The following is an 18,311-nucleotide window of genomic DNA, read 5'->3' as shown; positions in this document are numbered from 1 at the left end:
TACTTATAATAGCCAGGAAGTGGACTCCTTGAGAGGCCAGACCAGAGGCAGGTGGCCACATCAGGCCTTGAGAAAGGCCAGAATGGTTCCCGTCGTTTGCACTCTCTGATGCTGCCAGCTTTGTGGGAACCCTGTATTCTGCCATGACCTGGCAGAATCATGCAGAAAGTTCAAGGAAGTTCTTGAGAACTTCCTTGAACATGACCGGGTATTGACCACTGGAGGGGGTTCCTGCCAGTGGGCAGACGGTTCTCAGGCCCCTGGGGGCACCTCAGCAGCTCATGAAAGTGGGTTTCCACATGTTTCTTCCTGTTTGTCCTTCCTCTTTTGCTCTGTGACCAGCTGCTGCCCACATTCCAGACTGACCTCTGACCCTGCCCGTGCAGGCCATCAGGCAGGAAGCCCCAAGTTAAACCTGCTGAGCCACCTGAGACATCTTGTAATGTAAAGGAGTGTTCCTAGGAACAGAAACTATTGTGCTGTGTTTGGGGGAAAATATGATCCTTGGCATTTTAAGGGCAAATTGGAAATCCCGTCTCTCTGCCTTGTTTCCTTGTAACTAATTGACTTCCGTGGTGGAATTTTCAACTCTGTCCTCTACTCTGCTCATGAAATTATGTGCTCAGCAAATCGGTATTTTCATTTGGACTTTGCATTGTCTGCTGTTCATCCTTTAATAGCTCCTGGGGATGGAAATGGGGCAGAGGGCATATGGAATCAGCATTCAGGAAGTATGCCAGCCTGCATACTTCCCCAAAATGGTACCACAGATGGTCTTGGCCAGGAGTGGGATACAGGAGGGATGTACTGGGTTGACTTAATTGGGGATGGAGGGGTGGGATGGAAGAGGAACTGTTAGTGAGTGGCACACACCAGGTGTATCTCACTTTATACACACCCCAAAACTATGTGGGGTGGGCATCTTAATTTCCCTTTTATGGGTCAGGAGTCTGAGACCCGAGAATGAACATGTTCAGATTGCCCATAAATATATAGGTAGTGGGGCTGGGCGTGGCTGCCTGCTGTGGAGGTGAACCTCAAGGCTGAACCGGAAATAGAAGTTACCGGATGTGATAAAGGTTTTGTGGAGAGCGGGAGGGCTCCCCTCCATGATGTTAGGTGGTGCCTTAGTCCCCGAGAGAAATGTGGTGTTTCGCAGAGGTTAGCAGGTGGAGAAAAACAGGTCATGTGAGACAAGGCTGCCCTGGAGGCATTCACAGTCCTGTGAGGGAGGGAGAATAGAAGTGGCCACGTGAAAACCGGCTTTCTTTAAATGGCAGTATATTAAAAAAAACTAAGATCATGGCATCTGGTCCCATCACTTCATGGCAAATAGATGGGGAAACAATGGAAACAGTGACAGAGTATTTCCTTAGGCTCCGAAATCACTGTGGAGAGTGACTACAGCCATGAAGTTAAAAGACACTTGCTCCTTGGAAGAAAAGCTATGACAAGCTTAATGTATGAAAAAGCGGAAACATCACTTTGCTGACAAAGGTCCATATAGTCAAGGATGTGGTTTTACCAGTAGTCATGTATGGATGTGAGAGTTGGACCGTAAAGAAAGCTGTTCAGTCGCTCAGTCATGTCCGACTCTTTCCAACCCCATGAATTGCAGCACACCAGGCCTCCCTGTCCACCACCAACTCCCAGAGTCCACCCAAACCCATGTCCCTTGAGTTGGTGATGCCATCCAACTATCTTATCCTCTGTCGTCCTCTTCTCCTCCTGCCGTCAATCTTTCCCAGCATCAGGGTCTTTTCTAATGAGTCAGCTCTTCGCATGAGGTGGCCGAAGTATTGGAGTTTCAGCTTCAGCATCAGTCCTTCCAATGAACACCCAGGACTGATATTTAGGATGGACTGGTTAGATCTCCTTCTGTCCAAGGGACTCTCAAGAGTCTTCTCCAACACCACAGTTCAAAAGCATTGTTCTTCAGCACTCAGCTTTCTTTATAGTCCAACTCTCACATCCATACATGACTACTGGAAAAACCATAGCCTTGACTAGACAGACCTTTGTTGACAAAGTAATATCTCTGCTTTTGAATATGCTGTCTAGCTTGGTCATAACTTTCCTTCCAAGGAGTAAGCGTCTTTTAATTTCATGGCTGCAGTCACCATCTGCAGTGATTTTGGAGCCTCTTAAAATAAAGTCAGCCACTGTTTCCACTGTTGCCCCACCTATTTGCCATGAAGTGATGGGACTGGATGCCGTGATCTTAGTTTTCTGAATGTTGAGCTTTAAGCCAACTTTTTCACTCTCCTCTTTCACTTTCATCTGAGTGCTGAAGAATTGATGCTTTTGAACTGTGGTTTTGGAGAAGACTCTTAGGAGTCCCTTGGACTGCAAGGAGATAAGTCCATCCTAAAGGAAATCAGTCCTGGGTGTTCATTGGAAGAACTGTGCTGAAGCTGAAACTCCAGTACTTTGGCCACCTGATGTGAAGAGTAGACTCATTGGAAAAAACCCTGATGCTGGGAAAGATTGAAAGCAGGAGAAGAAGGGGGCAGCAGAGGTTGAGATGGTTGGATGGCATCACTGACTCAGTGGACTTGAATTTGAGCAAGCTCAGAGATGGTGACGCACAGGGAAGGCTGGCGTGCTGCAGTCCATAGAGTCGCAAGAGTCAGATACAACTGAGCGATTGAACAAGAACAACAACATTTATTTTACAAATGGAAGCGGATGGCCGCTAGGGAAAGGTGAAAGTCAGGGTTCACGACAGTGTCCTAAATCCAGAGCCACGCACATGCATGGCTTGCTAAAAGCAACATTGTTCTGAGTGAGGAAACATTTCAAGGCCCAAACCCATCCCACAATAAAGAGGACCATACTGCATGTTGCCTTTAGAGCACAAAGTCAGGGAATTCCCTGGCTGTGCAGTGGTTAGGGCTCTGTGCTTCTACTGCGAGAGCCCAGGTTCTATCCCTGGTCAGGGAACTAAGATTCTGCAAGCCACATGGTGTGACCGAAAAAACAAAATGGAAAAATAATTTTTCTTCTAATCACAAAGTCAGTTTCTATATATGATTTAGGGGGCCATTAGCTGCTGCTGCTGCTGCTAAGTCGCACCAGTCATGTCCAACTCTGTGCGACCCCATAGACGGCAGCCCACCAGGCTCCCCCGTCCCTGGGATTCTCCAGGCAAGAACACTGGGGTGGGTTGCCATTTCCTTCTCCAATACATGAAAGTGAAAAGTCAAAAGTGAAGTCACTCAGTCGGGTCAGACTCTTAGCAACCGCATGGACTTCAGCCTACCAGGCTCCTCTGTCCATGGGAGCAGGAACTGCCTTTAAAAATGCCAATGGAGGGGGACCTCCCTGGCGGTCCAGTGGCTAAGACTCCATGCTCCCAATGCAGGGGGCCTGTGTTAGATCCGTGGTCAGGGAACTACCACATGCCTGGTGCAACCAAATAAATAAATACTAAAAAAAAAAAAAATGCCAGTGGAGCACTGAGCTGAGCTTCCTGTCTTTATAGCAGCTTCCCAGTAGGTAGCTATTTTACACACAGTAATGTATATATGTCCATCCCAATCTCCCAATACGTCCCACCCTCTCCTTCCCCCACTGTGTTCACATGTCTCTACATCTGTGTCTCTATTCCTCCCTTGGAAATAGGTTCATTTGTATTCTTTTTTCTGAATTTCACATATATGCATTCATGTGTGAAATTTTTCTCTTCCTAACTTTACTCTGTGTGACAGACTCTAGGTCCAGAAGCACAGGGAGCTCAGCTCGGTGCTCCGTCTCGGTGCTCCATGGTGATGTTGAGGTGTGAGATGGGGGTGGGAGGGAGGTCCGCAAGGGAGGGGATATATGTATACATTGTAGCTGATTCACTTCATCGTACAGCAGAAACTAACACAACCTCGTAAAGTAATTATCCTCCAGTTAAAAAATATTAATCATCAAAAATGCCAGTGGGAAAGAATGTAAGGAAGAATTGTATATATAACTGATGGAGAAGGGCACAGCAGCCCACTCCAGTGCTCTTGCCTGGAGAATCCCATGGACAGAGGAGCCTGGTGGGTACAGTCCACAGGGTCACAAAGAGCTGGACACGACTGAAGTAACTCGGCATGTGTGCATATGTAACGGAATCACTTCGCCGTGTAGCAGAAATTAACACCACATTGTAAATCAAGTTTACTCAATAAATTAAAAAAAAAAAAAATGCCTTGGGCCCAAAGCTGCTCACTAATGCGGCGCTGTGTCCTGACAGGTGGCGGCGATGGCTGAGGACGGGAATGAAGAGATCATGTTCATCTGTGAGTGTTCTGGGGCCTGGGGCCCCCCTTCACCAGCAGGCAGAGTCACGTGCACGTCTGGTCTTTGTGTAGAGAAAAGCTGTCTCCTTTTAGATGGGATTTTCCCTGTTACTAAGAACCACGGTGTATGACACGAAATGTGCTACCAGGACCAATTTTAAAAGAATCTTCTTTCCCAGAACTCCCTGCAAAGGGCACTGGGGCAGGGGTGGCAGCAGACTCAGAAAGGTAATCCCGGGTTTTGGAAAGGTTATCCCGGGTTTTAGAAAGGTTTCTGACATGTTCAATTTATGAGAAACAGGTTACGTTGGTAAATTTTCATTTACTCTCATTTACGGAGACCCTGTCCTGCATCCCCATAGAGCTGACTTGGGCAGCCTTGCCGTGTGCCGTGGAGCTGGGTTTTTCTCCTAGGGGCACGTGTCCTGTGTTGCTCACTTTTTGTACTTGTGGGGATTGCTGTGGGTCACCCCCAGGCTGCGGGATGCTCTGTGGGCATCTCCCTCCCCTCTTGATGCCCTTCGCTGATGCCAGGATGTCTGTTTTCAGGGTGTGAGGACTGCAGCCAGTACCACGACTCTGAATGTCCTGAGCTGGGCCCGGTGGTCATGGTCAAAGACTCCTTCGTGTTAAGCAGGGCCAGGTGAGTGACCCCCTCCAGCTATCTTTACCATCCTGCCTGTCAAACAGGGTTGTCTGTTTGTCACCTGTAGCAAGAGCCTGGCCACCTCGGTGTCTACACAAAGGGAGGAGACAGCAAATGAGGAAAGGGACCATCCTCTCGTTTGAGGCCATCCGAGATCTCCACCCACTGCAAGCTGGTTACCTGCCCCTGGGATGAGCCAGGGCGTGTTGAGGAGGCATCTGGGTTAATGTCTTTTATCTAGTTCCTGGTTCAGCTGGGGCGCTGAGTTGATTTATACACCACACAACCACAGCCGAGGTTGTAGGTCTGCTCATTTAGTCTCCCCTGTGGTTCAAACCCAGGCTCGCTGTCTGACACATGCCTGGTTGGGGGCTGGAGCAGTGGGCAGTGAGTGCAGGTGGCCAGGCAAAGGGGGAATAGCTGCTGGATGAGCCCCTAGATCTGGAGCTGGGGCTCTGTGGCTCTGCCAGCCCACATTTCCCTGGGGTCGGGGGACCGTGTCCCCTATGGAGCCCCAGGTTGCAGCCCTGTTGCCAGGTAGTAGCTGTTTGGACTTGGACGAGACGTGCCTCTCTTGCATCTCGGTTGTCTCATCTGTAAAGAGGAGAGGATGGCCCCTCGGACGTGGCTGTCATCACGACATCTGCTTTAGGAATGGGCTGGCACTCAAGCTGTCCTCTTATCACTGCTGTTCCTAGAAGCCTCCCAACTGGTTTGACTGTGACTTACCTGTGCAGAGCAAAGAGATTCCTATTTTGGCCCGGAGCACAGATCTGACCAGCTCTCTTCCAGACCCTTCAGTGGTTGCCCATTGCCCACAAAGCTCCACTGGGAGCCATCGGTCCTTCCCGGATGGGTTCCTCGTCTCAACTGGCCTGCCGCTTCTGTGAGGGGTCCATGCACCACCCCAGGCGTGGGTCAGGCGTGCCCTGGTCTTGGCTCGGGTTAGGTCCCCACCTACATGCCTCCCTTCCTCTTACCCTGGGATACACATGTCCTCTCCTTAACATTGCCTGAGTTGACTTAAAAAGGCCACATTCATGATGAACCCAGCCCAGCGCAGCCTCGCGGGAATTCCTCTTTGTGGTCCTCCCTCCCTCTCTATGGGCCCACTTGGGTGGGGGGTGTGTGTGCGCGTGCGCGTGTCTGTGTGTGTGTGCGTGTGTGTGTGCGCGCACGCACGCACATGCACGTGAGCATTGGCTCTGTCTCCTGGGTAGGGAGTATAAACACATCTTCAAGTCAGTGCCTCTCCATCAGCTGCTCTGGGGCCAGCGGGAGCGACCTTCTCCATCGTCCTAACCCTCTGTCTCTGGTGGCACCCTGGCCAGTGAGCACTCGGGGCAGAGACTCTCTTGCTTCGTTTTATCTCTAGATCATCCCTTCCCTCCAACCTGGAGATCAGACGCCTAGAAGACGGAGCTGAGGGGGTGTTTGCCGTGACCCAGCTCGTCAAGCGCACCCAGTTCGGCCCATTTGAGTCACGACGCGTCGCCAAATGGGAGAAGGAGTCTGCGTTTCCACTGAAGGTACACGCTGGGCTGGTGGGGGCTGCAGCATCCTTGTTTGTGACCTTCCTCATGTGCAGGTGGGCGAGGGCGATGCTCACTGAACAGTTCAGTGATTTATAAACATCATAGAGACAGCTCTAGGTGTTGTAGTCCTGCTGAATTTCCAAGAGAGTGTTTCTTTTTATTTTATTTTTTTAGTTTATTTTTATATCACAGGAGCATGAGTTAAGTTAGTATTTTGCAAAACTCAGAAGAGTGTATTTAAAACATAGGCAAGAGTGGACCTCCCTGCCGCTGCCCACCAGTGCAGGCTATAGGAGGGGCTTTCTGTGGAATTTGCAGGACCGCGTGGAGATTTCACACCTGCACGGAGTGTAGGGAACTTTGCAAGGCTCTTTCAAAAGGAAGGTGTTTTGTGTTGATAAGAGACCAGTGCAAAATTTGGCAGCTCTGAAAACACATCAGACAGGGAGGTGATGGCTTCTCTGTGACACTGAGAAAAAGGAAATGGAAGAAAATCACAGGGAGGACTTGATCCCTTAAAGTGAGACCCCCAGAGGCGCCGCGAGGCTGGGATTCTGAGTATGAGTCACAGCTCTGGCCCTAGGCCCAGAGGGCTCAGCCGCAGCCAGCCTTCAGAAACACCCATGAAATAAACTGAGAGGGACAGGCACTGGTCGGACAGCAGTGTGCCCCAGAGGCGAGCTTTCCTGGAGACCCTTAGCAGAGACCCAAGTGTTTTTGGACAGAGATGATCCAGCTGACCATGGGGACTCGACAGTCCTCGGAGAACTGAGTTTACAAGGCAGATTTCAGCATGGTGGAGAGAAGGGAAAGGGACTTGATTTGTTTACAAAGAAAGGAAAGAAATAAAGGCTGTTTTATGTGCAGGAGTGATGTCAAGAGACCCAGGGCTGATGGGCGTAATCGCTGTGGGCCCGTGGTTGGCCAAGGCCTCTTTGAAAAAGCCCTTTGTGCCTGTTTTGGTTTCTTTCGGTGACTCAAGATTCCGAAGGTCTGTGTCTGGTATTGAGTTGTTCCAGCACAGGCTCAGTGTTGGGTACCTGGGTGCTGGGGGCACCTTTATGCCCACAGAAGGAGGCTAAGGCCAACTGGGAATAGCCCCTGTACCGACTGGGGGACATTAGGCACCTGGGAGCCCCCTCTACCCGCTCCCCTTCTCAGAGGGGGTTCTCTAGCTCTTAGCAGTTGGGAGCCCCTACAGGAAAAGCCAGAAGAAGAAGGAAATTTCTTTCTATAATGAGGAAGCAACAATTGCATCAGAAAATAGGGGACAGGAGCCCCCTATTCCATGTGGTTACTTTGAACTTCAAAATATTCAAGCTTCTCCCCCTTGTCCCTGCCTGCATTCCATCCATAAAGTGATGGTGCTGCTTTTTAGATGAGGGCACAGCTTATAAAGATCAAGGAATGGGACTTCATGGTCCAGTGGTTAAGACTCCGCACTTCCACTGAAGGGTGCACGGGTCCAATCGCTGGTCTGGGAGCTAAGATCCCGCATGCCACCTGGAATGGTCAAAAAGTCAATAAATAAACGAATAAATAACTTAAACTTTAAAAAAGGGATTGAGGAACTTTGCCAAAGTCATTGAACATACTTGCAAAAGAACTGGAAAAAGAACTCAGGTGTCCTGATACACCTGTCCAGGTATAGAGTTCAGGTGTTCCACTGACACCCTGGGCCAGGAGTAGAACTCAGGTGTCTTCATGCCCACTTGAAAACTGACCAGAGCTGTGTGTCCAGGTTCTACACCTGGACCACAGGTAGACCTTAGGTGTCCTCATTCCCAGCAGGACCATGCGTAGCACTCAGGGCTCCTAAGAACTCCTGACCTGGGAGTAGAGCTCAGGCTTCCTCATGCATCCTGGAACAGGAGCAGAGCACACATGACCAGGTACCTGCCTGGACCACAGGTGGAGATGAGGCATCCCAGCACCCACTTGAGAACTCAGGCCTCCCGTGACACCTGACCTTTAGCTGTGCCTCCTGCTTCCCCTTTGCCTGTGACCAGCCTGACCTGTTCCGGGGGTCTTCCCCTGCCCTCCCATCAATGTGGTCACCCGTCAATGTAGATCAGGCCCGTGGCTACTGACTGACGTGGCAGTGTCTAGACTGGTCACTTGGTAGCCCCACGTGTGCACGCATGCACACACACACTCACACCTGTGTGCACGCTAACACACACTGGTGGATAACCAGCCGCCCCCCGGCCCTGCGGTGGTCTGCGCTTCCCCCACCTCCAGGTGTTCCAGAAGGATGGGCACCCCGTGTGCTTCGACACCTCCAACGAGGACGACTGCAACTGGATGATGCTGGTGCGGCCGGCAGCGGAGCCGGGACACCAGAACCTGACGGCCTTCCAGCACGGCAGCGACGTGTACTTCACCACCTCCCGGGACATCCCTCCAGGCACCGAGCTGCGTGTGTGGTACGCAGCCTTCTACGCCAAGAGGATGGACAAGCCCATGCTGAGGCAGGCCTGCCCCGGGCTCCAGGGTATGTGGCGGCCCCCTGCCTCACACAGCAGCCTGATGTTAGTGGGAGGCGTCTGGCTGGGCAGGCCTGCGGGGGTGGGGAATGTGGCTGGGTTGGTTGGTCTGCATGTTGATTGCCCGGCCTGAGAGGCTGTTAGAAGAGCTCGCCCCAGGGCAGGCTTGCTGGCGGCAGCTCCATTCCCAGCTCGGTCCTGTGGCTTCCCACATCACTCACCTGCCCGTCCTCTGGGGTCAGGTTATGGTCCCAGGGTTCGGGCAGAGGGAATGGAGCACAGAGAGGTTAAGAAACCTGCCTTGAGTCACAGAGCAGAGAGTGAAGGAATCAAGATTTGAACCTGGATTCTGGCTCCAGCAGCCTTCTCCTAGAGGTTGGGGTGTGTGTGTGTGTGTGTGTGTGTGTGTGTGTGTACATCCATGCATGTGTACATGCATGTGTATGTGTGTGGGTGGGGTCAGAGAAAGACCTAGTGGACACCTGTGATCCACCTGCATCGTACCAGAGAAGCAAATCAGATGCAGGGCTTGCCACCCCGAACTGGGGCATCTGACCTCATGAGGGGGCCGGTGGACTTAAGTCTTTTCCTCCCCCATTGTAGGTCCTGTGGTTGCATGTCCTCCCCACCTGACCTTGTGGATGGCTTGCATGTGGGGCTGTGACCTGGGTGAATGGGATTTCACACACCCGACTTGGGACTGCCTGGGGCAGACACGCTCGTGGCTGCCTCTAAGATGAATTCCTCTTGGGGAGAAGCAGACACTGGCTTTCCTCCTGACCCCAAACCACAGGATTCTGACAAGGAAATGATCTCTTTTGTTTTGAGCACTGTGGGTTACAGATGGTTCAGTAGGGCAAGAGGAGTAACAGGTCTGGGGGGCTCTGGGCTGTCCCATGACCCCTCCATTGTAGCTGAGGTTTGGGAGCCACTCCAGGTGGGCTTGCCCAGCGGTATCAAGGAGGGATACTGGAGGTCCGTGAGGTGGCTCATACGGTTTGTCAGAGCACCACAGACCAGGGCTTAAATGAAAGAAATGTATTGTCTCACAGTCTGGAAGCCTGAAGTCTAGGATCTAGCTGTGGGTAGGGCTGGTTCCTCCTGAGGTTGGGAGGCAGGGTCCTTTCCGGGCCCCTGTTCCAGCTCTGGTGTTGCTGATGGCCTTTGGCGATCCTTGGCTGGTCGCTGCATCATCTTGTCCCTGCCAGGATCTCTCCCTGGGTCTCTGGATCTTCTCCCTCTGAGGATACCAGTCAGTGGATTTAGGACCACCCGAATCCAGTCTCACCAGCCTTGCCTTGGTTACTTCTTCAAAGCCCCTATCCAGAGCCTCTGGGTAGACGTGAATTTCCAGGGCATTTCTTCAGTCACTATAGGCTGGGTGCAGGTGGCAGTGTGCTGAGCTTCTGGGGGGTCCCCCAGGAAAGACAGACGGCTGCACATGGGGCCTGATGGCAGCAGAGGGTTTACATCTTCCCAGGGATACTGCAGAGGGACACTGGCCTTGATGGGCCTTTCTTTATTTTGATAGGAAAGGGGACAGAAGGAATTTGGAGAGACCCTTGGTTTTTCACCAGACTGCTCCTAGACCCACCCTCTGGATTTGCTAAAACTGGGTACCTGGCCCTGCCCCTCAGAGGCACCCGCAGTGGGTGGGATGAAGCCAGCTCCCCCACTGCTTCCAGGCTCACCAGCATCTTACTGACCTGGTTTCCTCGTGTCCTGGATTCCGTATTCCATGTGACCAGCCTAGACTGCACGTCAGGATTCAGTTGTTAGGGTCTGACCTTATCGGTTGTGTGTGGCACATGCCTCATGACTCTCAAGGTCAAAGCCGGCACAGAGGTTATCTCCCCATATTGGAGTTTCTCCTTCATGGATCACAGACTTGTCAGTGCAAAGGAGCACATGTAACTCATTGGAGCTATGAGCCATGCTGGGCAGGGCCACCCAAGACGGATGGGTTATAGTAAAGAGTTCTGGCAGAAACGTGGTCCACTGGAGGAGGGAATGGCAAACCACTCCAGTATTCTTGGCGCGAGAACCCTATGAACAGTATGGAAAGGCAAAAGGATATGACACTGGAAGATGAGACCCCAGGTTGGAAGGTGTCCAGTATGGTACTGGGAAAGAGTGGAGGGCAATTACTAGTAGCTCCAGAAAGAATGAAGTGGCTAGGCCAAGTGGAAATAACGCTCAGCTGTGGATATGTCTCATGGTGAAAGTAAAGTCCAGTGCTGTAAAGAACAATATTGCATAGGAACCTGCAATGTTAGAGCCATCAGTTCAGTTCAGTTCAGTCGCTCAGTTGTGTCTGACTCTTTGCAACCCCATGAATCGCAGCACGCCAGGCCTCCCTGTCCATCACCAACTCCCGGAGTTCACTCAGACTCACATCCATCGAGTCAGTGATGCCATCCAGCCATCTCATCCTCTGTCGTCCCCTTCTCCTCCTGCCCCCAATCCCTCCCAGCATCAGAGTCTTTTCCAATGAGTCAACTCTTCGCATGAGGTGGCCAAAGTACTGGAGTTTCAGCTTTAGCATCATTCCTTCCAAAGAACACCCAGGACTGATCTCCTTCAGAATGGACTGGTTGGATCTCCTTGCAGTCCCAGGGACTCTCCAGAGTCTTCTCCAACACCACAGTTCAAAAGCATCAGTTCTTCAGTGATCAGCTTTCTTCACAGTCCAAATCTCACATCCATACATCACCACTGGAAAAACCATAGCCTTGACTAGATGGACCTTAGTCGGCAAAGTAATGTCTCTGCTTTTTAATATGCTCTCTAGCTTGGTCATAACTTTCCTTCCAAGGAGTAAGCGTCTTTTAATTTCATGGCTGCAGTCACCATCTGCAGTGATTTTGGAGCCCAAAAAAATTAAGTCTGACACTGTTTCCACTGTCTCCCCATCTATTTCCCATGAAGTGATGGAACCAGATGCCATGATCTTAGTTTTCTGAATGTTGAGCTTTAAGCCAGCTTTTTCACTCTCCTCTTTCACTTTCAAGAGGCTCTTTAGTTCCTCTTCACTTTCTGCCATAAGGGTGGTGTCATCTGCATATCTGAGGTTATTGATATTTCTCCCAGCAGTCTTGATTGCAGCTTGTGTTTCTTCCATCCCAGCGTTTCTCATGATGTACTCTGCATATAAGTTAAATAAATAGGGTGACAATATATAGCCTTGACGTACTCCTTTTCCTATTTGGAACCAGTCTGTTGTTCCATGTCCAGTTCTAACTGTTGCTTCCTGACCTGCATATAGGTTTCTCAAGAGGCAGCTCAGGTGGTCTGGTATTTCCATCTCTTTCAGAATTTTCCAGTTTCTTGTGATCCACACAGTCAAAGGCTTTAGCATAGTCAATAAAGCAGAAATAGATGTTTTTCTGGAATTCTCTTGCTTTTTCCATGATCCAGCAGATGTTGGCAATTTGATCTGTGGTTCCTCTGCCTTTTCTAAAACCAGCTTGAACATCAGGAAGTTCACGGTTCATGTATTGCTGAAGCCTGGCTTGGAGAATTTTGAGCATTACTTTACTAGCGTGTGAGATGAGTGCAATTGTGCGGTAGTTTGAACATTCTTTGGCATTGCCTTTCTTTGGGATTGGAATGAAAACTGACCTTTTCCAGTCCTGTGGCCACTGCTGAGTTTTCCAAATGTGCTGGCATATTGAGTGCAGCACTTTCACAGCATCATCTCTTAGGATTTGAAATAGCTCAACTGGACTTCCATCACCTCCACTAGCTTTGTTCATAGCAATGCTTTCTAAGGCCCACTTGACTTCACATTTGAGGATGTCTGGCTCTAGGTGAGTGATCCTACCATCATGATTGTCTTGGTCGTGAAGATCTTTTTTGTACAGTTCCTCTGTGTATTCTTGCCACCTCTTCTTAATATCCATGGATAAATGTAAATTAGATGTGGTCAAACAGGAGATGGCAAGAGTGATCATTAACATCTTTGGAATCAGTAAAACTGAAATGGATGGGAATGGGTGAATTTAATTCAGATGACCATTATATAAATCTACTGCTGTGGGCAACAGTCTCTTAGAAGAAGTGGAGTAGCCTTCATGATCAACAAGAGTCTGAAATGCAGTACTTGGGTGTAGTCACGAAAACTACAGAATGATCTCTATTCATTTCCACGGCAAACCATTCAGTATCACAGTAATCCAAGTCTATGCCCCAACCACTAATGCTGAAGAAGCTGAATGGTTCTGTGGAGACCTACAATGTCTTCTAGAACTAACACCAAAAAAAAGGGTACCTTTTTCATCATAGAGGATTGGAATGCCAAAGTAGGAAGTCATGAGATACCTGGAACACAGGCAAATTTGGCCTTGGAGTATAAAATGAAGCAGGGCAAAGGCTAACAGAGTTTTTCCAAGAGAACACACTGGTCATAGCAAACACCCTTTTCTAACAACACAAGAGACAGTTCTAAACATAGACAATACCAAATGGTCAATGCCAAAGTCAGATTGATTATGTTCTTTGCCTCCAAAGATGAAAAAGCTTTATACAGTCAGCAAAACAAGACCAGGAGCTTACTGTGGCTCAGATCGTGAGCTCCTTACTGCAAAATTCAGGTTTAAAGTGAAGAAAGTAGGGAAAGCCACTAGACCTTTCAGATATGACCTACATTAAATCTCTCATGATTATACAGTAGAAGTGGCAAATGGATTCATGGGATTAGATCTAGTAGATGGAGTGCCAGTGCTAGTGAAGAACTGTGGACAGAGGTTCGTAACACTGTCCAGGAGGCAGTGACCAAAACCATCCCCAAGAAAAAGAAATGCAAGAAGGCCAGGTGGTTGTCTGAAGAGGCTTTACAAGTAGCTGAGAAAAGAGAAGCAAAAAGCAAGGGAGAAAGGGAAAGATATACCCAACTGAATGCAGAGTTCCAGAGAATAGCAAGGAGAGAAGGAGGCCTTCTTAAATGAACAGTGCAGAGAAGTAGTAGAAAATAATAGAATGGGACAGACTAGAGATTTCTTTAAGAAAACTGGAGAGATCAAGGGAATAGTTCATGCAAAGATGGGAACCATAAAGGACAGAAATACTGAGGACCTTACAGAAGCAGAAGAGATTAAGAAGAGGTGGCAAAAATACACTCAAGAACTGTACAAAAAAGGTCTTAATGACCCAGATAACCATGATGGTATGGTCACTCACGTAGAGCCAGACATACTGGAGGGTGAAGTCAAGTGGGCCTTAGGAAGCATGACTACAAACAAAGCTAGTGTGGGTGATGGAACTCCAGCTGAGCTATTTCAAATCCTAAAAGATGACGCTGTGAAAGTGCTGCACTCAATATGCCAGCAAATTTGGAAAACTCAGCAGTGGCCACAGAACTGGAAGAGGTCAGTTTTCATTCCAATCCCAAAGAAGGGTGGTGCCAAAGAATGTTCTAACTACCGCACAATTGCATTAATTTCACATGCTAGCAAACAATGCTCAAATTCCTTCAAGCTAAGCTTCAGCAGTACATGAACCAAGAACTTCCAGATGTACAAGCTGGATTTAGAAAAGGCAGAGGAACCAGAGATCAAATTGCCAATATATGCTGGATCATAGAAAAAGGAAGGGAATTCCAGAAAAACATCTGCTTCTGCTTCATTGACTGGGCTCAAGCCTTTGACTGTGTGGATCACAGTAAACTGGAAAATTCCTCAAGAGATGGGAATACCAGACCACCTTACCTGTCTCCTGAGAAACCTGTATGCAGGTCAAGAAGCAGCAGTTAGAACCAGACATGGAACAACAAATTGGTTCAAAATTGGGAAACGAGTGTGACAAGGCTGTATGTTGTCACCCTGTTTATTTAACTTCTGTACAGAATGCATCATGTGAAATGGCGGGTTGGATAAAGCACAAGCTGGAGTCAAGATTGCCGGGAGAAATATCAACAACCATAGATATGCAGATGATACCACCCTTATGGCAGAAAGTGAAGAGGGACTAAAGAGCCTCTTGGTGAAGGTGAACGGGGAGAATGAAAAAGCTGGCTTAAAATTCATCATTCGAAAGACTTAAGATCATGACATTTGGTCCCGTCACTTCCTGGCAAATAGAAAGAGGAAATGTGGAAGCAGTGACAGATTTTATATTTTGGGGCTCTAAAATCACTGCAGATGGTGATTGCAGCCATGAAATTAAAAGGTGCTTGTTCCTTGGAAGAAAGCTATGACAAACCTAGACAGCGTATTAATAAGCAGAGACATCGCTTTGCTGACGAAGGTCTGTATGGTCAAAGCTATGGTATTTCCAGCCTGGATGTGAGAGTTGAACCATAAAGAAGACTGAGTGCCGAAGAATTGATGCTTTAAAATTGTGCTGCTGGAGAAGACTCTTGAGAGTCCCTTGGACTGCAAGGAGATCAAATCAGTCAATCCTAAAGAAAATCAGCCCTGTATATTCATTGGAAGGAGTGATGCTGAAGCTGAAGCCCCAGTACTTTGACCACCTGATGCGAAGAATCACCTCATTGGGAAAAATGCTGATACTGGAAAAGACCTCAGTCTTTTGCCCTCAAGCAAAAGGAGAAGAGGGCGGCAGAGGATGAGATGGTTAGGTAGTATCACTGACTCAATGGACATGAATTTGAGCAAATTCCAGGAGATAGTGAAGGACAGGGAAGCCTGACGTGCTGCAGTCCATGGGGTTGCAAAGAGTCAGACCCAACTTAGCAACTGAACAACAACAATCCGAGTCACAGTTGTCCTGTTGGCTTTTTTTTTTTTTTAACCTGTAGGAGAGCTCCTTAATCTGGGCTGAGTTTGGTAGAACAGATCTTAATGAACTCACCCTCGAACCATGTCGTCCAGACCATCTGCCTCTCCACCCTGTCCTGACTCTCGTTCAGGAACAGCAGGGTAGCCGTGACTCCACCTCTGGGCTTCTAAGAACATTGGGCGCTGTTAATAATTAACAGATTTTATGCCTGTTTGCAGTTGGCTAGAATAGATATTAAAATATGGAAGGAAGTATTTCTCCTTCCACCTGAAGGAGCGGTGACACACACTTCTTTCAAAACTTAATCTATAAATTTTTTTCTCTGGTATTGGATTTACTTTCCTAATCACATGTTTTCATTGAATGTCCATGAAGGTTAATTTCTCTTCTTTACACACATCTGGGCCCGTTGGCCGATGAAGGAGGTGGCCCAGGAAGCCTCGCAGTCTCAGCCAGCAGGCGTGCAGGGTTTAGAGTCAGCTGTCAGCGTCAGATTTTCAAAATCACTTTCCTAGTGAAAGAGGTGAGCTATAAATACATTTCCTAACACTTGAGGAACTTCTTGAGTACATATAACATCACCATCTTAACGACTCATGGCATTTTTGTGTGGCATTTTCTATCAGTTTTTAAAAACCAGCACAGTGGGCATATAGTTTTCAAACGATAAAATAGTGATTTTAGTGGGCCGTATCAGAGTTTGAACAAATGTCCACAGTTGCGTGAGCTCCATCGCAATCAAGATAGAGAATGGTCTGGGACTTTCCTGATGGTCCAGCAGTTAAGCTTCCTTGCTTCCAATGCAGGGGGCCTGGGTTCGAGCCCTGGTCAGGAAACTAGATCCCACATGCTGCAGTTAAGAGTTTGCATGCCACAACTAAAGATCCCGCATGCCGCAACTAAGACCTGGCACAGCCAAAGAAATTAAAAGATAAACATTCAAACATTTTTTTAAAAAAGATATAGAATGTTCTCATCACCCCAGAAGGTTCCCTTGTATAACTCTGTACCCCATCCCTGGTGACCAGCATCCATCCTCTGTCCTTGTACTTACGCCATTTCTCTTCCATTGTTTAAGCAGCCATGCGTTTCTGCGTGGCTGAGGTCCTGCCTAGCATGCTGACACACCGCGTGCTCGATCTTCATCACTTGTTTTGGTGACTGTCTGCTGGGAGCCTTCCGTGTCATCACTGCCTCTCCCCCACAGCACCGTTTCATTTTGCATAGATGAGTCTCTCTTACTGGACGTGCGTGATTGTGATCAGGAGTTGCCTCTTGATCGTTGGCTAATTTTTTTTTTTCTTAGAATTTTTACCTTTTAAGATAGTTTTTGTGAAATAGAACACTGCCCTCAGTGAGAGGACAGCAGTCATGACTGGTTCTTCTAGTTGGTCCTGTCAGCGCCACTTCTGGACATCAGGCTAAAGAGAAAGGTTTCCTGCCCCAGGTCAGATCAGCGTGAATTCCACCCTTGGGCGGGGACCTGGTGCAGTGACCGCAACTTATTTGGCTTAGGAGCTGCCCACTCACCCCTTCCCAGCCTCCTCCTCTGAAACTCTCCTGTGCAAGAGTACTCCGCCCTCTTTAGACCATGTGTGTTGGGGAAGGTGAGTGAAATACGGGATTTTGGTTTCAGAGGGCACGTCCTGAGACCATACCCTGCTTCCGTGCTGCCCGCTCTCCACTCTTTCTGTTCCAGTTTTGGTATAACTGAAAATTTCACATCCACTTAACATTTCTAATCTCTTGTTATCTGACAAAGACTCAGAAAATGCACACAAATATTTGTAGCGGTGGTCTCCATTTTTCCTTCCATCTTTTGCAGCCTTATTGCTGGTTTTTGATACAGAAAGAGGTGTGCTTTTTCCTAGTAACTGAAGACATGAGCAAGTCACAGTCCTGGAGGGTCTTGCTTTGTGGGTGGCCCCAGCGTGTTTTGATGGGTGTTGTGATGGGTCCTGAGTGTCAACACAAGCTGCACAGAGACAGGAGTGGAGGTGGTGGTGAGAGCTGGTGGCCCCTGTCCAGCCCTGACAGGCTGCCACGTGGGGTTTAGAGAAATCAGTCTCCTGCGCCAGGATATCATGAACATACATTCGCTTGGAACATCCCTGTTACAGAATCCAAGCTCATACTGCTCACTGCATGAGCAGCCAGTCAATCGAGAGACAGTTGTTGGAGCAGGAATAGCCACTTTATTTGGAAAGCCAGTGGGTTGAGAAGATAGTGGACCAGTGTCCCAAAGAACCATCTTCTCTGAGTTAGAATTCAGGCCTTTTTTGTACTAAAAGGGAAGGGAATGAAGGCAAGCCTTTCCTGGTTCCAGTCAGCCTCCAGAGGGGATGTGTTAATTTCTTCCTTCCTGGAGCCATTCACAGGTGAGCTGGTCAGGATGTTTCCTGTGAGCTAAACAAAGGTATTTCAGCTTAATGTTCATTACCTGAGAGGCAGGGTTCCCGGGGATGGGCCATAATGTGTAATTTAAGCTTATAGGCAACATCCCTTTAGTGATTAACTTGCGGGTGCTTGTGTGCTAAGTCGCTTTAGTCATGTCTGACTCTGTGTAACCCAGTGGACTGCAGCCCCCAGGCTCCTCTGTCCATGGGATTTTCCAGGCAAGAATACTGGAGTG

The 18,311-nt window shown here is 48.7% G+C and overlaps 1 protein-coding gene and 1 long non-coding RNA gene across 3 annotated transcripts in view; one reads left to right on the top strand and one right to left on the bottom strand.

Moving 5' to 3' along the window:
* PRDM15 (PR/SET domain 15) overlaps window positions 1–18,311 on the top strand; it is a 63,938-nt gene that overhangs the window by 10,792 nt on the left and 34,835 nt on the right. For both annotated transcript variants that reach the window (XM_069581497.1, XM_069581506.1), the window contains exons 2-5: window positions 4,229–4,274; window positions 4,824–4,917; window positions 6,296–6,449; window positions 8,697–8,949. In XM_069581497.1, the coding sequence (XP_069437598.1) occupies window positions 4,229–4,274; window positions 4,824–4,917; window positions 6,296–6,449; window positions 8,697–8,949 (547 nt within the window). The remainder of the gene's footprint in view (window positions 1–4,228; window positions 4,275–4,823; window positions 4,918–6,295; window positions 6,450–8,696; window positions 8,950–18,311) is intronic.
* LOC138436058 (uncharacterized) lies at window positions 15,035–17,299 on the bottom strand. The gene is made up of 2 exons (XR_011255325.1): window positions 16,734–17,299; window positions 15,035–16,190 (listed from the first exon to the last, which is right to left on the bottom strand). It is a non-coding gene; the product is annotated as an uncharacterized lncRNA (long non-coding RNA).

This window comes from Ovis canadensis, chromosome 1 (assembly GCF_042477335.2).
Source record: "Ovis canadensis isolate MfBH-ARS-UI-01 breed Bighorn chromosome 1, ARS-UI_OviCan_v2, whole genome shotgun sequence".
NCBI lineage: Eukaryota > Metazoa > Chordata > Mammalia > Artiodactyla > Bovidae > Ovis > Ovis canadensis.
This window is presented reverse-complemented; position numbering and strand designations above follow the sequence as displayed.